This window comes from Apiotrichum porosum, assembly GCF_003942205.1.
Source record: "Apiotrichum porosum strain DSM 27194 chromosome Unknown scaffold_1, whole genome shotgun sequence".
Taxonomy (NCBI): domain Eukaryota; kingdom Fungi; phylum Basidiomycota; class Tremellomycetes; order Trichosporonales; family Trichosporonaceae; genus Apiotrichum; species Apiotrichum porosum.
The window spans coordinates 2,360,587-2,379,380 of record NW_021167108.1 but is presented as its reverse complement, the minus strand read 5'-3'; the positions used below and the strand labels follow the sequence as shown (position 1 = coordinate 2,379,380).

General features: G+C 57.8%; 10 protein-coding genes and 1 non-coding gene across 11 annotated transcripts; 9 read left to right on the top strand and 2 right to left on the bottom strand.

Moving 5' to 3' along the window:
* Positions 1–42: 42 nt before the first annotated feature.
* EHS24_000862 (uncharacterized protein) lies at positions 43–2,608 on the top strand (the record flags this gene model as incomplete). Its single annotated transcript, XM_028616676.1, has 2 exons — positions 43–497; positions 586–2,608. The coding sequence occupies 2 exons, from the start codon at positions 43–45 to the stop codon at positions 2,606–2,608; spliced, it is 2,478 nt and encodes an 825-aa protein (XP_028480533.1).
* A 1,923-nt stretch (positions 2,609–4,531) lies between these two features.
* EHS24_000861 (uncharacterized protein) lies at positions 4,532–4,870 on the top strand (the record flags this gene model as incomplete). Its single annotated transcript, XM_028616675.1, has 1 exon — positions 4,532–4,870. The coding sequence occupies one exon, from the start codon at positions 4,532–4,534 to the stop codon at positions 4,868–4,870; it is 339 nt and encodes a 112-aa protein (XP_028480532.1).
* Positions 4,871–5,348: 478 nt separating this feature from the next.
* On the top strand, positions 5,349–5,750 carry EHS24_000860 (uncharacterized protein; the record flags this gene model as incomplete). Its single annotated transcript, XM_028616674.1, has 1 exon — positions 5,349–5,750. One exon carries the CDS (start codon positions 5,349–5,351, stop codon positions 5,748–5,750), a length of 402 nt encoding a protein of 133 aa, XP_028480531.1.
* A 483-nt stretch (positions 5,751–6,233) lies between these two features.
* EHS24_000859 (uncharacterized protein) lies at positions 6,234–6,590 on the top strand (the record flags this gene model as incomplete). Its single annotated transcript, XM_028616673.1, has 1 exon — positions 6,234–6,590. The coding sequence occupies one exon, from the start codon at positions 6,234–6,236 to the stop codon at positions 6,588–6,590; it is 357 nt and encodes a 118-aa protein (XP_028480530.1).
* A 334-nt stretch (positions 6,591–6,924) lies between these two features.
* EHS24_000858 lies at positions 6,925–7,018 on the top strand. Its single transcript has one exon. It is a non-coding gene; the product is annotated as a tRNA-Ile (tRNA).
* Positions 7,019–7,495: 477 nt separating this feature from the next.
* EHS24_000857 (uncharacterized protein) lies at positions 7,496–9,256 on the top strand (the record flags this gene model as incomplete). Its single annotated transcript, XM_028616672.1, has 4 exons — positions 7,496–7,691; positions 7,729–8,014; positions 8,057–8,283; positions 8,322–9,256. The coding sequence occupies 4 exons, from the start codon at positions 7,496–7,498 to the stop codon at positions 9,254–9,256; spliced, it is 1,644 nt and encodes a 547-aa protein (XP_028480529.1).
* A 193-nt stretch (positions 9,257–9,449) lies between these two features.
* Positions 9,450–10,948, bottom strand: EHS24_000856 (uncharacterized protein; the record flags this gene model as incomplete). Its single annotated transcript, XM_028616671.1, has 4 exons — positions 9,450–9,810; positions 9,889–10,042; positions 10,086–10,714; positions 10,755–10,948. The coding sequence occupies 4 exons, from the start codon at positions 10,946–10,948 to the stop codon at positions 9,450–9,452; spliced, it is 1,338 nt and encodes a 445-aa protein (XP_028480528.1).
* Positions 10,949–11,848: 900 nt separating this feature from the next.
* On the bottom strand, positions 11,849–12,890 carry EHS24_000855 (uncharacterized protein; the record flags this gene model as incomplete). The annotated part of the gene is made up of 2 exons (XM_028616670.1): positions 11,849–12,444; positions 12,485–12,890. 2 exons carry the CDS (start codon positions 12,888–12,890, stop codon positions 11,849–11,851), a joined length of 1,002 nt encoding a protein of 333 aa, XP_028480527.1.
* A 669-nt stretch (positions 12,891–13,559) lies between these two features.
* On the top strand, positions 13,560–14,110 carry EHS24_000854 (uncharacterized protein; the record flags this gene model as incomplete). Its single annotated transcript, XM_028616669.1, has 2 exons — positions 13,560–14,081; positions 14,108–14,110. The coding sequence occupies 2 exons, from the start codon at positions 13,560–13,562 to the stop codon at positions 14,108–14,110; spliced, it is 525 nt and encodes a 174-aa protein (XP_028480526.1).
* A 1,184-nt stretch (positions 14,111–15,294) lies between these two features.
* EHS24_000853 (uncharacterized protein) lies at positions 15,295–16,912 on the top strand (the record flags this gene model as incomplete). The annotated part of the gene is made up of 5 exons (XM_028616668.1): positions 15,295–15,314; positions 15,367–15,565; positions 16,044–16,573; positions 16,634–16,710; positions 16,764–16,912. 5 exons carry the CDS (start codon positions 15,295–15,297, stop codon positions 16,910–16,912), a joined length of 975 nt encoding a protein of 324 aa, XP_028480525.1.
* Positions 16,913–17,699: 787 nt separating this feature from the next.
* Positions 17,700–18,740, top strand: EHS24_000852 (uncharacterized protein; the record flags this gene model as incomplete). The annotated part of the gene is made up of 3 exons (XM_028616667.1): positions 17,700–18,211; positions 18,286–18,362; positions 18,550–18,740. 3 exons carry the CDS (start codon positions 17,700–17,702, stop codon positions 18,738–18,740), a joined length of 780 nt encoding a protein of 259 aa, XP_028480524.1.
* Positions 18,741–18,794: the final 54 nt, after the last annotated feature.

Sequence of the window (18,794 nt, the reverse complement as noted above, 5' to 3'; positions counted from 1 at the left end):
TCTCTCTCCCCATCCTTCAACAGCCTCACATTCTCCTTCACCATGGCATCCCAGCCATCCTCAGCCACACAGGCGAGCCCCCCTTCGTCGCGCTCGGCCGTCACACCCACCACCCCGAGCTCGCCAACCCGACCAGGCCCTCCCTTCCGCTCGCCGACTGGTCCTCCAACCCGCCCTCTTCCGCAAGTCCCATCGGACAACGACGTGTCTCTCCCAGACCACGCTTCTGTTGGCTCGGGACCAGTGCAAGGCATGGGTGGATGCAACCCGTTCCAAGTCGACCTTGTCATTCCGTTTGACATCTCTGCAAAGGGCGACCGCGCCGCTGCGCAGCAGGACGCCTTGCAGGGGTACCAGCGCCTCGTCTCAGCCCTCGAGAACGAAGGTGGTCTCCGCATCGCATCGCGTCCCGGTCGTGGTGGTAAAGGTTGCGAGGATGTCTGGGTGTTTGTCGGCGCCAGCGACGCAAAGGTCGCCGAGCTCGTTGAGCGTGAGCGGTGAGTAGAAGAAAGGAGGGACAAAAAACGCGTCATGCCTCCCCGCCCCGCAGCCTTTGAGAGAAACTGCGTAGCTGATCTGCTACAGTATTGTCGATTTGGCACATGGCCTGCACTCGACTGTCGAGCCCATGACGAGCCCGGCGACGCGTCTCCGTCTCCTGTACCAGCTCCTCACGGCCCCCACGATCCAGCACGGCCTGGGTATCACCCCGGCCGAGGGACAGTGGAAGCGTGTCAAGTCGATCGTGGCGCTGCACGATGACGCCCGCGACAATGCCTGGGTCGAGCGCTGGACCGTTGGTGGTGACTGGAAGATTGGCCTCCTCCGCGGTCTCAGCCAGGACGACGAGGACATGCTCGGTCGCGACCAGCCTCCCGCACTCAGGCTCTACTTCAACTTCCTCACGACTTACACAATGTCCCTCATTCCCATGTCAATCATTGGTTTGGCAGTCTGGATCTACCTCCCGGTCGACAGCTACCCACCTGCCTTTGCGCTCCTCCTCTCCCTCTATGCTTGCTCCTTCATCGCCACTTGGCGTATCCGTGAGCGCAAGCTTGCCGTCGACTGGGGAACCCGTGGAACCGAGTCCATGGCCATCGACACGCTCCGCCCACAGTACGTCCAAGGCCACAACATGTCCCGCGTCGGTGCAGAGAGCCACCGCACTGGTCTCATCCGCGAGGTCAAGGTCGTGGGCTCTATTCCTCTCATCATTGGCTGCGGTGTCATTCTCGGCTGCATCCTGATGGGCATCTTCATGCTTGAGGCATTCGTCGGCCACCTCTGGCACGGCCCGGGCAAGTCGTTTGTGCCCTACGTCCCCACCGCGCTCTTCTCGATTGTCGTGCCCCAGGTCGTGGCCCTCTTCAACGGCTTCTCGCGCCGCTTCGTGACTTGGGAGGACCATGCCACCACCCAGTCGCAGCGCAAGTCGCTCACTGCCAAGACGTTTGCCATGAACAGCATCGTCGCCTACCTTGGTCTCTTCCTGTCCGCCTACGTTTACCTTCCCTTCGGCCCCTACGTCATGCACCGTATCCAGGACCTCCTCTCGGGCTTCCAGGGAGCCGACCACTCTGCTGCTGGCCACGCCGCGGCTGCCGCTGCTTCCTCCTCGTCGGCCGCTGCCTCTGCCAGCGCCGTCGCTGCTGCAGCTGCCTCGGCCCCCCCACAGCTTAGCGCCCTCCGCAGCCGCATCAACGTCGGCCGTCTCAAGAACCAGGTGTTTGCCTACACTGTCACCAACCAGGTCGTCAACACCTTCCTCGAGGTTGGCCTTCCTTACATTCTCCGCTTTGTCAATGACTGGCGTGCGGGCAAGACCACCATCAAGGGCGCTTTCAAGCAGGATGATGAAAAGCCCGCCACCACTGAGGGCGACGCCGAGAAGCGCTTCCTTGACAAGGTTGGGCGCGAGCTCGAGCTCCCGGCTTACAACATCTTTGTCGACTATGCGGAGATGGTGACTCAGTTTGGCTACGTCGTTGTCTGGGGTCTCGTGTGGCCTCTTGCCCCCGTTTTCGCCCTCATCAACAACTACTTTGAGCTTCGCTCCGACGCCCTCAAGATCTGCAAGCACGTTCAGCGCCCGGTTGGGGAGCGCGTCGAGACTATCGGCACTTGGCTCGACACCATGGGCATCATCGCATGGGTCGGTGCCTGGACATCTGCCACTCTCATCCAGCTCTTCCGCCCCCGCCACGACATTGCCGACAACTACATCGGCACCTTGGCCGGCTACCTCGCGACTAGCTTTGACGCTCCCCCCACTTTCAAGCAGGTCCTCCCGCTCATCGCTCCCGTGGCCTTTGCCGCCCTCGTGGCGTCGCACGGCTACTTTGTCCTCAACTACGTCGTCACCGCCGTCGCCGAGCGCGTCCTCTGGATGGGTTCGCCCGAGCAGATTGCCGTCGACTCGAGCAACTACCCCGGCGGTGACAGGACCGCTGCCGACGTCGAGCGCAGCCTTGCGCAGGTCCACAACGCCGAGCTCGTCGGCGACAAGGAGAAGAAGTCGTACCCGGACGCCTTGGCCGGCATTGGCTTCTGGAACGGCCCGGCAGAGGGCGCCGCGGAGATTACCCGCGCCGCTAAGACGGAGTGAGGTGGGGGTTGGACATTGACAATGCCTTGCTCGTCTTCCTTCCTTCCTGCCCTTCGCCCCCGCTCCAACCCCGACTTTCACCGCCGACCTCCATTATACCACTACCTCATCTTTCTATCCTTTCACCACGCAGAAACGATAACGAGCACATGCACGCTGCCGTAATGATATGGGGGAGGGAAGGGGATACTGACCCGGGAAGGGTACACTGACCAAGGCGTTCTGAGTGGGGGTGTTCACTTACACGGCGCATGCTAAACATGGCTAGGACTGGGGGCCGAGTTGGCCCAGTGTCTCACGCGATAGCAATAGCAGTCCCGTGGCGGTCCTCTCTTGCCCACCGGGTTGCAGTCTGACGTCTTCGTGGCTCCCCTCAACGTTTTCCTTGGGGACAGCCTGCCCACGTTTGACACTGTAGGAGGAACGGTTCAATCTCCGCGGTTGTGGGTGCGTACGTCGAGGCTCAAACTCAAACACATGGAGAGTGGCAGTGAGGCAGTCGGGTCGTGTCAGGTGGTCGTTTGCTAGGCCGACAACGATCTTCGCTGCGCCTTGGCTCCTCCTCATCCACTGATACGTCAACAATCGCCCCAAAATGTGAAGGAAATATCACATCTGTACCGACGGCCACTCCAAACCATGGATGGTTGCACGTGTGCGCGCTATGAACGACTCGACGCCCTTACGGTATATCCTCTGCCCGTTGTCGACAACGAGGGGGTTCACTACGTCGCCTTCTTTCCCCCGCCGAGCTCCCCGAAGGTTATGTCCGCGTCAAGGAGCAGGGAGTAGCGCGTGGCCGGTCAGGACAACGACAAGGTCAAGATTGGCAACGTTGTCGAGTACCCCAAGCACCTCTTGCGGCCCCAAGCACCTCTTGCGTGGTTACCTAGTTTTGTCCTGAAATCTGGACTGAGATGAGAGACATTGCGTGGCTGAGGATATCGTGATTGCCCCGAAAGATGCAGGGCACATATTGGGGTCCTGATGTTGGTGGAGACGGAGACGGGGTCATCTGATGGCTCTGATGGCCAGGAGAACAAGGCAACCCGCTGACCTGGGTGCTTTGGTTTTCACGTTAACGCAATTGTGGTGTAGGTATTGGAGGTACAACTCAGAAGTAAGTGAGATATGGTGTTTCCAACGGAGGAGTCGGTAACGGACTGTACGATACGGTGGACGAAGCGCGAGAAGTGATGCCTCCGGGGGTTGGACACTACTGCCACATTGCAGCCTGCCTGATTTTGTTGGCGTACAGCACTGTATTGTAAAACGCAACCCCTGGCGGACATTGTCTATAACGTTTTGTGGAGTACTGTAAGTGCCTATCCCGGGGTGAAGAGGCGCGCACTCTATAAGTGCCGCTTGTCAACGGTGTGTGTAGCCATGTCGGGTCTGTTCCTATGTTGCACAATCGGTTGTGGAGGGACGGAGGCACCGCTTCAAGAATCATGTTCGACGGCTGCGGATGTGCACAAGGACAACTGCTTGGCATGAAATAATATAGTTCCAGCGGAGTGAGATCAGGTCCGTAACAAGGCTTTCCATGGATGGCAAGTCTATGGACGGCAAGCTTTACAGGTACGGGCAGCAAAGTGGCGGCCCGTGGCAGCACATTGGCACAGGCCCATATACATATCCCAGCATTCACAAAAACGCAGGGCTGCTGTCCGCTGTTGTCGCTCTGCAGATGATCACGAGATCAGAGCTTGCCGTTAAATTCGGACAGGCGGCAGAGTCAAGTGAGGTGGTGGGAGAGGAAGGGAGGGTTCGGGGACGTCTGAGCAGTCTCCTCAGCCAGCGGGATTGCAAGGTATAAAAGAGGCTCAACCTGGCTCCCTCCCCATCGAACCGAGTTCAATCAATCGTCTTCCGACTTCCTCCAACTTCAAACACAGCCGGTTAACCCTACATCAAATCACAATGAAGTTTTCGCTCGTCTCTCTGGCGTCCCTCCTCGCCCTCACATCGTTTGTGGCCCCGGTTGAAGCCTCCGACTGGGAGTGCAACCACAGCTGGAAGGACGGTGGCCTCCGCCGCATGTCATTCAAGTTCAACGGCTACTGTGAGGACCTATGGGGCCGGTGTTTCCTCGACAAGCTCCGCTCCAGAGCGTTGATCATTCACAACTGGCAATGCTGGCCGCTCGGCGATGGCAACTGGCAGGTCGATTTCTCCACCTTGAAGGGCATGGGCACCGAGGCCGGGAAAGCCATTCAGGACGTCACTGGTCAGTGGAAGGGGTGCTGGGACGGCGTGTAAACACATCTGCCACACTGGCCTCCAAAGTAGCCAATGCATGTCAGTGTCGTTGTATACAAGGCTGTGCTCGTTTCTGGTGCGGGCTGGCGCCATAGTGGCCCTGAAAAGGATGCCAAGGGTCCTAAAGTAGCCAAGTCCCTCGCCTCGTTACCATGTCTTACGGTATGTGCAGGCGCCTTAACGGCGAAGTTTGGCAGTGCACTTCGTTTTTGTGCACTCCTGTGGTTACTTGGCGTGGCCCAGCAACGAGGAAGTGATCTTCGAATCCAACGGAGTGAGATAGCGGCACTGAGCAAAATCGAGGTCGTCGGATGCGCGGACAACAACGTAAGTATGAGGCTCTCGTTGTCAGAGCGACAAAGCGACAAGCATCCGCGTCGCGGCACTTGTCACTGTGGCCCTTTCGGTGAAAGCTAGATAATTGGTTTGTGAGGGTGGTTCCTAGGATCTCGGTTAGCCCACCTACACAAGGTATAAAATGAAGCACGCTTCCTCCGACCCCAAGCAAATCTACCTCAAACTACAACAACTTCGCACAATGAAGTTCTCACTCATCCTCCCGCTTGCGTGGGTCCTCACTCTCACCTCGCTCGTCACCCCCGTCGCCGCCGGCGAGTGGAAGTGTAACGGCTCCTGGGGTGATGGCGCCCTCATGCGCCACTCCTTCACGTTTACCGGCTACTGTGAAGAACGATGGGGCCAGTGTTTCCTCGACGGCTTGCGCAGCAACGGTCTGATCATCCACAACTGGCAGTGCTGGAAGCGCGACGATGGGCGGTGGCAGGTCGACTTCTCGACCACCCGGCTCCTGGGTTCCGCGGCTGCTTACGCCATATACACAGTCTCGGGATCGTGGCCACAATGCTGGGACGGCAAGTAAAAAATGACTGGCCATGTTATGTAGTTCCCGAAGTACTACTGTAGTCAAATGGAATGCCATAGCAGCCAAAGTGGAATGTCAAGTGTTTTGACCAATGGGGAAGAAGGCATGGAAATGTGCTATGCACTGTGGGCATATTCTGGATCCAACGGAGTGAGGTTTAAGGCATTGAGCTACCCCGGCCCGGGTCGAACACATGAAAACTGTTGCCATCGCGACCGTGGCGCCAAGACTGCGTTGCTGCAACCCCTTCCGTGAAAACTGGAGCTCCTACTTTTTGAGGCGGTTCACATCTTCATCGGATTCTGGTTTGGCAGCCTACAAGGTATAAAAGTCAACCGACCGCCTTGGGGACACGAGCCATCGAACCGAGTTGCAATCGCCTTCCAACCGCACCTTTCGATTCACCCTCCATCTTCCTCCGCCTTCAAGCACAGCAAGCATAGCAAGCACAGCTGCACCCAACTACAACAGAATCGCACGATGAAATTCTCGCTTTTCCCTCTCACGACAGTCGTGGCTCTCGCCCTGTTCGTCGCCCCAGCCCTTGCCGGCAGCGTGTGGTGCAACGGGCACTGGAAAGAGAACGGTCTTATGCGCGTCTCCTTCACATTTAGGGACGTCTGTGAAGAGGAGTGGGGCCGGTGTTTCATGAGGGCATTCCGCGGGAGGACCCATGTGATCGATGACAACTGGCAATGTTGGCAGCTTCCGGACGGTCGCTGGCAGGTCGACATCAACGTCCCCAGAGGTTTCGGTAACGTTGCCAATGCGGCCATTGAGGATGTCACGGGGTTGTCGCCCAGATGCGACTGGCCGACAGACTGGTATGACTTTTAACAAGCGGCGTGCGTCCTGCCACACTGCGACCAGTAAATAACTAGCACCTCGTGTATGTAGGTGGATTGAATGCGAGCCATGGATAGCCGTGAACTTCCATTGAAATCACTCTCCCGCTGCAACACGAAAGGGGCCGCCAAGGGGTCGCGCAACCACAGCTTGTTCCCAAAAAGTACCATGACACGATACCTGGCACGTACTCGTTTCCTCCACGCCGTTCCTATCTCAAATACATAGGAGAGGATGTGTGCAGGATGTACATCTCCCGCGGTCCTGTGGGACTGATCACCCCGTTTGCAGTAGAGTTCAATGCTTTCCGAGGCTCGACGTGATCGGCCGCTTAGCTCAGCTGGTTAGAGCATCGTACTAATATCTCGTGAAGATATCAGTCCATGCGGAGGTCGGCAGTTCGATCCTGTCAGTGGTCATCTTTTGCACCTCGGTCGTTGTGGGGAAGCCTCTTTTGATGTTGGCGGTGTTGAAGTTGTTGAGGGTCCACGGCCCGGTGGCAGGAAGGAGGATATGGGACTGACAGTGGTGCCACGGTGCCCCGAGCCCTCCGGTTTCACAGTCGTCCTGTTTCGCCGAAGAGTCTTACTCCCCTGCCGGCCCGTCAGATCTTGGTGACATGTAGAGATGCGCGCAGGGGGTCACTCACTGCAACGGGTCTCAGTCTCCAATTGTCCTCGAACTCAGATAGCGAGCCTGGCGGTACTCTAGCTTCGCAACCAACGGTGCCGTTTCAAAGCTCCATAGGTGTCTGAGCTCTCTGTGTACGTTTGTGTACCTCTGTGTCAGACGCGATCCACCTGTGCACAAGTCGAAGTGCGCCCCTTCGCAATCCGCGTCGTACAAAAGCCGCTAGGGGGGATACCTCGCGGTTTGTGCCCCACATCGTAAACACAATGAAGTGGGAGTTTGCTCTTCTTCTAAATCTTGCTTTCGTCTCCGCCACCCACCATGGTTCTGGACGTGGTCACCGCAAGGGCTGTCTCGACAGCGCTGTATCCTCCAAAGGAATGAAGATCGTTGACGGGGTGAACACGACCGCCTCCCGCACCAGCACCGAGGGTTACAATTTCCTGACGAACCAGACGGAGCGTGAGTGGTGCTCTCATCTGAAATACTGACGCCCCAGAGTACCTCGTCACATCCCTTCCTGAGGTTTCATTCGAGTTTGGAGAGCTCTACTCTGGCAGTATCTCTATGGACGCCGACAACAGCACCAACAACTCAAGCCTCTTCTTCATGTTCAAGCCCGCTAGCACTGCGGTCGATGAGGTTGTAGTGTACCTCAATGGCGGTCCCGGGTGCTCCAGCCTTACCGCCTTCATGCAAGAGAACGGACCCATCTCGTGGCAGCCTGGCACCTTCGCTCCCGTACAGAACCCCTATGGCTGGTCCAACTTGACCAACATGTTGTGGTAAGCTCTTATTTGGAGTGCACTCACAAGCTGACCAGTCAGGGTTGACCAACCGGTCGGCACAGGCTTCTCGCAAGGTCCCATCACAGCCACCTCCCAGGAGGAGATTGCGGCCGACTTTGTGCGGTGGTTCAAGAACTGGCAACGCGCCTTTGGCATCTCAAACTACAAGATTTACCTCGCGGGCGAGTCGTATGCCGGACGCTATGTTCCGTACATTGGTTCGGCCATGTTGGATGCCAATGATGCGGCGTATTTCGACTTGAAGGGTGGGTTGTGCCGCCGTTTGTCGCTGCTGAACCCCCAGGCTCTCTCCTCTACTCGCCCACCATCGGATCCTTCATGTACGCCCAAGAGCAGATCGTGGCGTATCCATTCATTGCGTCCCACAACAACCTCTTCAACTTCAACCAGACGCAGATGGCCACCATGGAAAGCATGCATTTGGGGTGTGGATACCAGAACTTCACAGACACGTATCTCACTTTCCCGCCTCCAGGGTACCAGCTTGAACTGGTATGGAATTCTACGGCCATGCAGAGCTGTGCGCCATGGAATTACGCATCTGCCAACGTCTTCAACATCAACCCGTGCTTCAACCCGTACGCAATCAACCTCATGTGTCCACTCCTCTACAACCCCACCGGCACGGCACACTCGACTGGACAGACTACGGCAGGTCAAACCCCATACTTTGACCGCAGTGATGTCAAAGCCGCTATCCACGCTCCCAACATCACCTGGGAGGCATGTGCTCCTCGCTCCGTGTTTGTGGGATCTGGTGGTCCCGAGAACAAGGGTGACACCAGCGCCGACCCGATTCAGAGCGTGCTACCGCGTGTGATTGAGGCAACGAACCGTGTCCTTGTCGGCACCGGCACCTTTGGTAAGCTGAACTTAGTGGAGTCGGGACTGACCACCCCCAACTCAGACTTTGTGGTCATCAGCAACGGCACGCTCCTTGCCATCCAGAACATGACATGGGGCGGCGAGCTTGGGTTTCAAACAGCGCCGAACGCCACTTTTACGGTTGAAATGGAGGACCTCATGTATGTCGACAACTTTGCCGCTGCGGGGCTCGTTGGGTGGGACGGTGCGCAGGGACGCATGGGCACGTACCACTACGAACGTGGCCTCATGTTTGTCGAGACCATGCAGGCTGGCCACATGGTTGCCCAGTTCCAGCCTCGTGCTGCGTTCAAACACCTCCAGTGGGTTCTTGGCAGAATTGACACTTTCTGAGCGTCGTTGGTGGGGTCTGTTGAGCCGCAGAAACCCAAATGCATTGGCTGTGCCAAGCATTTTCAGTGCTTATTGGAGATTTTCCCTGTGATTTTCAAACTTCATTGGCTTTACATCATTACCCAATGCCCTTTTACTCTACTAAATTATTGCCTAATGGCCCCCCTTTGTGCACTACTTCATCCTGATTCGCCTAGAGTGGAATAAACGCTGTGCCGTTGCCACAAGTAATACCAAAGTCGGGGTTGCTGTCGGCACCGACACCCGTGCAGATGACCGTGGGCTGAGCGTAGCTCTGAGGGATAATCTCGACGTCCTCAATCTTGAAGTTTTGGCAGCTCGAGTCGGTAGCACAAGTCATGGCGACGGCCTGGGTGCCGTCTGCGCCGGCGAGGGCGTACCAGCATGGGACGGAGGCGCACGAACCGTCACCAGGCTGGTAGGTGTTGATGGATCCGCGCCAGTTCTTCCAGGTAAAGTTCTTCATGTTCACGGCCTGCGACGAGTTGCCAGAGGAGACACTGACACCATTCTGGGTCTGCGTGGAGCCCTGGCTGGTGAAGCGTCAGTACGCGTATTCACTCTCGGTGACACTTGGGACAAGCACGTTCCTCCAGTGACTGGTTACTCACTTGTAGTAGGTCTGGGTAACAAAGATAGGGTAGGTGACGTTCTGAATGTGGAAGTTCTCCCAGGTGACGTTCTCAACGAGACCCTGGCCACCAGAGTACGACTTGAAGCGGGCGCCGTAAACCGATCCGACGGCGGTGACGTCCTTGAAGTGGACTGCGGGGTCAGTTTACTGTCCGCCTCATGATCCAGCACTCACTGTTCTTGACCGACTGCCACTCGGAGTTGTTCTTGCCAAGGGAGCCAATGGACAGACCGTGGCAGCCGGGGCCACCCATGAAGACGTCCTGGACAGTAACGTTCTCAGCGCCATTGTTGATGGCGATGGCGTCGTCGCCGTTCAGGATGGTCATGTGGTTGATGTTGACGTTTGTGGCGGTAATGTCAAAACCGTCCGTGTTGAAGGGGAAGCCACCGCCGTCGTAGGTGGAGGCGTCAATGAAGACGTCGCTGACCTTGATGTTGTTTCCCGACAGCGTGGACACCCATGCTGGAGGCTTGCGCACCTTCAGGTACTGGATGGACGAGTCCTGCAGCTCCCAAAGGATGAGCTTGGGGCGGTTGTCAATGCCGCTGCCGTTGACGGGGTTGGCGTCCCAGTACTGCTGGCCATAGCCCTCGATCCAGCCGCCGGTGACATTGTTGGTTCCGACATACTTGACGTTGGTGCCACCGAACGAGAACCACCTCATGCCGGTCAACATGAGGCCAGCGTCGATGCTGACAATGTCCCTAACGACGGTCATGTTGGTGGGCAAGTGGAGGTTGCCACGCACACGGATCTCGACATTGGTGAGGTTCTGGAGTGCCACAGGGGTGAGGATGTTGCTGGGGATCAGAAAAGCGCTCCATTGTGGTTATGACTCACTAGTCAATGCCCTCGGCGAACTCGATGACTGCATTGCTCGAGCAGTTGCCGGCGGCCCATTGAGCGGCCGGAGTGTCGTCACCACCGTTGGCGAAGGGCACCACACAGGTCTTCTTGGCCTGCGGCACATGGACTGGGGTGGGCGAGGCAGCCACGAGTGTGGAGAGGATACCAAAGAGGGCGAGGAAACGCATGACTGGGGTGTTGCTGGGGGCCGCACTTTCCAGCTTTCCATGTCTTGATATAGTCTCGTAAGGCTCGGCATTCTTCTCTTCTGCGGGGATTGCGGGCCGGCCGGCCCCATGGTTCCCCCGATCCCCGCAGCATGCCACCCCGCAGGTGTCCCACACATGGGCTCAAGTACTGTTTTGGGGACTCGTACTCTGCATGCAGCGCCTACTAGGTCCCAGAGTGCATGATACCACAACCACCCACGTCTGCCAAGAGCGCCTTCATTGGAGAAGAGGGATGGATATTGGCCGGGCCGGGCGGGGGGAGCGTCCCACCCCGCCGGCGGTGTACCTGAGAGCAAAGAAGGGCATATGCATGTCAAAGTTCGACCCTGCTCCCCATCTCTCCTGTCTTGTGAGTCAGCAGACCTCTGCTGTCACCTCATGGTGCAGCTGCATCGGCTGCGAGTGGTCGCAATAGACGGTTGCAGGTCGCCGAACAGGAACGAACGGTGTGCCACATTGAGGCCCCGGTCCGGCATCTCCGCCGCCGGCCCGCCTAGCTAGATCCTCTTCCCATCCTGACGTCTTTTAGTCCTCTCCTCTCCTTCCATCCCCCCATGCCATGCCCGGAGCTCTGCATGTGGTTTTGGTTGTCCCTGTGAATGCAATACGGCGACCGCATTGCGGGCCGGTCTTTGGACCTGGCGACCGGGCAAAGCTGTGGGTCGGTTGGAAAGCAACTCGGCTAGGCATGTTGGTGAACATCCGGTCAGCATGGCTGTGAGAACGTCTCGGCGGCCCGAGGGATGCTGGGAACATATGTAGGGTATCAAAAGTCCCCATGTCATCAGAACAGCTCTACCCCTGATATCCCCAAGCTGGTCCATACTGTTCACAACTCGAGATTGGCTTCTGAACACTCTACAACTTGGCACCTCTAATCTCCATTGGGTTTCCATCACTGTCGACCACGTCGCGTCTCCACCGAATCTCGTTGTCTGTCGGCCCACGCTTCGTAGAGCGGATGATGGCCACACGGTCCCAGTCCCCACCTCGCGCCGTGTGCGCCAGCTCGGGCCCTGGGTGGTCGAGGCGGAGCGTGAACCGTCCGTCGGCGCGTACATGTGGCATGCGGGCTGGCGAAATAACCTTGTCCTTCCATGGGATGGAAGATGTCGCGTGGCCCGAGGGTCCCGTGGGCGTCGTGTTGAGAAACTCGACCAGGCGCTGTCGCTGTGCGACATAGTCTGTTCCGCCAGTGAAGATCTGGCCGAGGAGGGTGACGAGGAAGAGCTGGGGCGAGAACAGGATAATCTCACCGCTGGCTGAACGGTCGAGCCATGATCGAACCGGCGCGAACGTCGCGGCAGTGTGCTCCAGTCCGCCGTCATGGGTCGGCACAATGCTCTCCTTCCGCAAGTTGGAGGACAGGGGGAGCATGTAGACGTACATCTGGGTGGTAAAGCGTTTGGCCAGTGTGGTCGGGGTTATCCAGCGTGTGAAGGGTATCAAGCCGTCTACAGTAAGCCCAACAGGCCCATCCTAGTTGTTACTCACCCACATCCGGAATACCGCCCATACTCTTCACCCATTCGGTGAACCTAACCTTGTCACCATGGATCGCCTTGCGGCCCTCCTCGCGCACGTCATCGGGAAGGTTGAGCAGCTGGCCCGTTGCCGTCAGGGCCAGGAGGATGCCGCTTTCTTCAAACGTCTCTCGGATGGCTGCGAGGCGATACGCGGGCCCATCGATGTGTCGTGCGGGAGAGTCAACAGCTGGTACTTGCTCGTGGTGCTCGCTCAGTCCTCCTCCGGGAAAGACATGGGCGGACGGGAACGCCGTAGATGTCTGAACACGGTGAAGGAGCAGCAGCTCGTTTGTTGGGTCGAGCAGCATCACACTGGCACTTGGGTTTGGGACAACGCGCTTGCCCGGCGCGCCGATGGATGTGCGTTCCGCCATGACTCGTGAAGTTGGTAGAGAACGAAAGCTTAGAGAACGAAGCAAATGGCTCCAGAGTGTCAACGACGACAAGAGTGGGCGAGGTTGCGATGGATGTGTGCGCCGGCTGTCGGCAATTGAATGCCGGATGCCGATCGGCAACAACGGACATGGCCGACCCGATTGTTGTTCCACCACCACTACTGAGCCATCTTCATGTGCATCTCCGCCACAACAAGCAGCTCTTGCCACTTCCTTCTAAGGCTCTCAAGTGACGGGTACCGATGTGGTCCTGGATGTCTCACTAAGTAGCGGCCTTGCTGTTAACCCAAGCGAACTGTCAGCACACGTTGCCCAGTCCCCAGGAGCCACGTGCAGCAACGTCATCGAATTCCCTCCTTTCCACCACCCGCTGAGCTCTGATCGCTCTCAGGCTGAGCTGTACTGCTTCTTCCTCACCGCTCTCCACCCCGACCTTCCCCTTGGCCGAATTGCTGCCCTGCACAACAGTCTACCTCTTGCACGCTAAATCAGTGCTCCAGCACGCCAAGAATGCTGGGTCTCGAGGCACCACCAGACATCGTGCCTGTTGAGGACGTAAAGTCCCCGCTTTTAACGCTAATTGCACAGCTACTTGTATATATGCTTCAACGAACGAGATGGCAAAGAGTTCACAGCCTCAAACAAACCATGTTCCTACCGTTGATACTCGCTCTCCCACTTGTGGTGGCCCAGGCCACCTCCACTGCGACTGCCAGCGCCGCCACAACTTCCGGCGCCACTTCGACAACTGTCGGCACCGTCAACGGATCGAACAATGCCTCGATGACCTCGTCTGGGCCGAGTGCCGCCCAGTCATCATACCAGCCCGTCGAGGACGTGTCTTTCAAGTTCGCTTGGCGGACCCTCCTTGACCTTCCGTACAACGAGTCGCGGGCCCTGGGCAAGACAAACATCACGTTCCCCGGCACCAAGTCGTATTGGGTGCGGCTGGAGCCCAACGTCGTCAAGTTTAGCAAGAAGATGTCTAGCCTCGACCCGACACACGATGAGAGGTCTCCTCCATGGGGTTGGCTGTGGTTGTCTGGTTTGGTAAACAGTTCCACAAACGCGAGCATGTTCAATTTCGGGGTAGATGTCACTGCTGACTTGGGTGACACCCTCAATGTCCGAGCCTGGGAGAGCAACAAGTCGGTCTTCAACTGGAATCTCGTGAGAACGCGGCGCTGATGGTGCAGTAACGAGCCTTCAAGCGGTAATCGACTGTGGTTTATGAACAGCAGCGGAGAGTGCGCAACTGTCACCCCTGACAATGTCACTGCATGTAAGTCTATGTGTCAACGATACTTGGTGGCAGCACCCGCTCACAGTCGACCAAGGCGTCATTGCAACCAGCGAGGTGTTCGACTTCAAGGTTGCCGGGACTGAACCGCTTTTGAAGGTCGGGGCAGGGTTGAGGACAAGCGTGACGTGGCCAGCTATTGCACTGGCGCTCGGGGGTCTTGCTTTGGGCATAGTTGTGTAGTGGTCATGACACCCCCGTCTGTCACTGCATGTTCAATAAGTCCAGTATGACTTGGCAGGCACAACCTGCTGACTGCAGTGCAGTGCGCAGCATCGGGGGCAATGCTTATCGGATGATCGCCGTCTCTCGGTCCTTGGGACCGTCCGACTGCTTGGATCCTTGAACTGTCGCTCGCAGTGCATGCACGCACACTGTGTGACCCACCTAGCTGATGGTGCACCGCCTCCTTACTGCTCCACACTACTATACGGTTTCCATGTCATTTGTCGTGTGTTAGCCTCCTCCATGCAGACCAGAGGTATCTCGTCGTCAAGGTCGAATGGTGTGGCCATCGCAAGGCACGAAATACCTGCCGACATGTGACAAGTGGACCTCTTTCCCTGCTCTCAACACATGCATATGTGCTTTGACGAGACGCATCCTCCGTATTTCCACGGTGCTGTAGCCAACAGTGCGTCTGTCACTCTTCCTAGCTCTCCCACTCGTGGTCGCCCAGACCTCGGCGCCATCTTCAAGGGGAGATGCAACTTCTCCGGCCACTACGTCGACCGCCACCACCCAACCAAATAATGCTTCCAGCACCACATCAGCTTCATAGTACTACTACATGGCTCGCTGGCGGCAGGCAGTTCTTAACCTACCATACAACGAATCGCTCGAGGTAGGCAGACTTCAGTTTGTGTGGCCCAACAACCAGTTGTATTGGGTCCAAATGAGACGCAACCCGATCGAACTCAACACGGCCATCTCGGCACTCCGCGACGAATTCGACGTGTCAGACACCTGGGGCTGCGTGTTCCTCACGGGTCCCATACACGCCAACGACACGGTTGCGAACTTCCTCATCGGCAATCCTCTCGGGCAGGTGGTCGTGTTACACCGGGAGGCACAAATTTCACCATGGCTGGATATGTGGTCACGTTCGTTCAGTTCAGACCGCGCGGTCGCGCAAGGTCATTGACAGGTGCACAGGAATGACGATACGACCGGTAATCGACAGTGGATCTTGAAGAGCAGCAAAGAATGCGGGTACGCCACTTCAGACAATATCACCTCTTGTGAACCTACGAGAGCCTGTAGTTGCCAGAGAGAAGCACAACTGATAACCAAAGGTATCATTGGTGCCAGCGAAGAGTTTGAGATCAAGCCCAATGGCACGAACCCGCTCAGGGTGTGTAGTGTAGTGGATCAGTGCAGATGAGGTCCAGTGGCGTGTCGCGGTGTGTCTTCGCTCTTGTACTGCTCCAGGGGCTGGCGCTCGCCGTGGCTGTTTAGTCTACCCAACAGACGTTGTCGAGGCGGACAGCCACTTCTCGTGGGATCCATTGTTCCAATAGAGACTACTTGCTCTACAAACATGAATGTCTGTGGATCAGTTGCACTTGTCACACTCGGTCGGCATGGTGCCGTTCAGTTCCTATAGTATGCTTAAAACGCTGCGGGACGCTGCGCAATGGCTCTTGATATGGATATGCTTGTGCAGCAACACATCGACCCTTGCTTCCTTTTGTGTACCCGCGGTGTCACCGTGCGGCCACCCTGCAGATCAGCAGCCACACTTGCTTGGCACTGGTTAAAACGTCCAACAGAGCACGAGCGCAGCGGGCAATGTTACCGTGACCGGTCGCCACCACACCGCATGGAGATAGTTGGCCACAGTCTGCACCGAGGTCGGATTGTTTGTTTATTTTGACCGTGCCCATGCCCATGCCCTCTTCTTCCCCTCATCTGTCCCCACTTCATTCCACTTGTTGCCACCACCAATGCTGCTGTCGTCTCTCTTCCTTGCCCTCCCCCTCGTGGCCGCCGCCCCGGTTGCCACCAGCAGTGCCGCGGCCGCTGCGACTTCCGTCCCCCACAATGTCCAACTCGAACCCTATGAGGTGTATTCCTACGCCTTGAGCCGCATGGAGCCCCTCCTCGCCACTTCGTACAACGACTCGCTCAAGCTGGCGCAGAACAGCATCACCTTCCCGTCCAACACTACGTACTGGGTGGAGACGTACGTCAACTGGTTCGAGCTCAAGGACACCTTGTCGACGGACCAACAGGGCCAGATGTTCCTTGCCATGTCTGGCTTCCAGGACGGCAAGTACCAGATGCTGAACGCGTCGGGTGGAATCATCCCCGTGGCCACCAAGGCCAGCAGCAAGTTTTCGTACGGCTCCAATGTCCTCAAGTGAGTTCCGAGTCCCCGGGATCCCGGACGGCGGGACGCGGCTAATTTCCTTTTCCCTAGCAACTCTGGACCGGGCTTCCAGCTGTGGCTTTCGAATGCGACGTGTGTCATCAACACGACGCTGGCCATTGACAAATGTGAGTTGCGGAGAGAGAGAGAGAGAGAGAGAGACTGCGGACTGACGAGACAGGCCTGTACGCCGTAAGCGAGCAGTTTGAGTACAAGCCCATGAACTCGTCGCCGCTCAAGCAGGACAGTGGGGCTGTCACCACTGCTCAGGCCAGTGCTGCTGCGGGCGTAGTCCTTGCCATGGGCCTTGCGCTGGGCATGGTCATGTAGCCGCAGGAACGACGACGACGATCGGCAGATGAGGGGTGATAAGGACCGTATTGTGATGTTATGAACGATTGTAGGTGTCGACGAGCACAGGGTGTGTTCCTACGCTGCGGCGGCCCCAGGCCTAACTCTGTTATGAATTGGGTGGCGCGGCAATGTTGTGGATTTGGAATGCCAAGTGACTCCCGCCCGGCGCGCAGCTCTGCAGCTCTGCAGGCATGCACGCGACTAGAACAGGATTTGGCCATTTGGGTATATGGGTAACGAGTGACGGAATGCCAAGAGGGTCCCATGGCCCATGGACGTCAGTCTGGATCTCTGGGTGTCCAGATCTCCTGAGAGAGACGGGGGCGGCAACCCTGTGTTACCCGGTGGTACCCTGCGGTGGTGGGCCCATTGTAGGCGTCGTCGCTTGCTGCGCGCGCACGGGGGATGCCCGGGTATACATATGGACGACGCATCGACCCACACCCCACACCATATGCATCCTCCCCTGAAGAGACATGGCCCAAAGCAGTGTAGAGGCTGGACCAAAAGTGTCAGCGCCAGTGAGGCCAGTGCGCGCGAAAAAGATTGACACACCCACAAAACGACGACGACGCCAGCACACGCCCCTACGCCCAGAGCACAGAGCACGGTGAACGCATTCCACCAAAATGCTCTGCCGGGTCAGTCCCGGACCCCCCCGCGCGGACGGCCCATGCCACTCTTTATGTATATCGTGTGGTCGTAGCCCCCGAGTGAGACATTCTTCGCTTTGTTTTTACACTCAACTTCATCCACCCACACCATGCTGCTCTCTCTGCTGGTCACCCTCCCAGTCGCCCTTGCAGGCGTGATCGTTCGCGACACTACTACATCCGAGAACGCGACCACGGCGACAACCACCAAGGAGTCCTCGACCAAGGCGACGTCGACAAAGGTCAAGACCACGTCCACCTCGGCAGTCACCACCATCTCCAACTCGACCACAACCGTTACCAGCGGAACGGTCACCGCGAGCGGGACAGTGTCCACGTCCAGCAGCGACTCGTCCCTGTCCCGTCTTGCCCCCCTCTTGCAGCTCGCGTACAGCGACACCCTGGCGTTGGGCAACAACAACTTCTCCCTCCCCAACAACAACTCGTACTGGGTGTTTGGCGGCTACAACACTATCGAGCTGGGCGTCCCCGTCGACCTCACCACTGCCTACGTTGCCATCTCGGGTCCCGTGGGCGGCGTGCCCAAGTTCCTTGTCGGTGGAACATTCTTCCAGGCGGCAACGACCAACGAGTTCAGCTTTGGCGGCTCGCCTACTGGAGTGTGAGTGCCCGATGCCAAGCCAAGCCCACCGCCTACCCGCCCGTCCCCGCACTTTGCTGACAGCGTCCCCGCAGCGGTACCGGACCCAACTTCCAGGCCTGGCTGGCCAACACGACCTGCCTGATCAAGACCAACAACCCCGTCCAAGAGTGTGAGTAGTGTGACTGTGATCCTGTGACTCGCGACTCGCTTCTAGGCGCTCCAGCTGTGACCATGCTGCGACCGTGCGGAATGGAGAAAGCGGGAGGCGGCGGCGGCGGCGGCGCGCGAGGGGGCGGCCGGCGCGGCTGCTGGATGCTTGGCTGCATGGCTGAAATGTGGCTGACGGGCAAAAACAGGCATCTGGGCTGCTTCCGAACTGTTCGCGTTCAAGGCCAAGGGAACCCCTGCCTACAGCGCAGCAAACGCATCGACCAACGCCACTGCGACACCGAGCGCAAACGTCGCCAGCTCCGCGACAGGCCAGAGCTCGTCCGGCGTCGTCCTGGCTCTGCTGTTCGGGCTGGTCGCGATCGCCATGGCGGCGTGAGGACGACAAGCTGAGGAGAGTACAGTACATACAGCCGCGCAGCTGCTGCTGTCT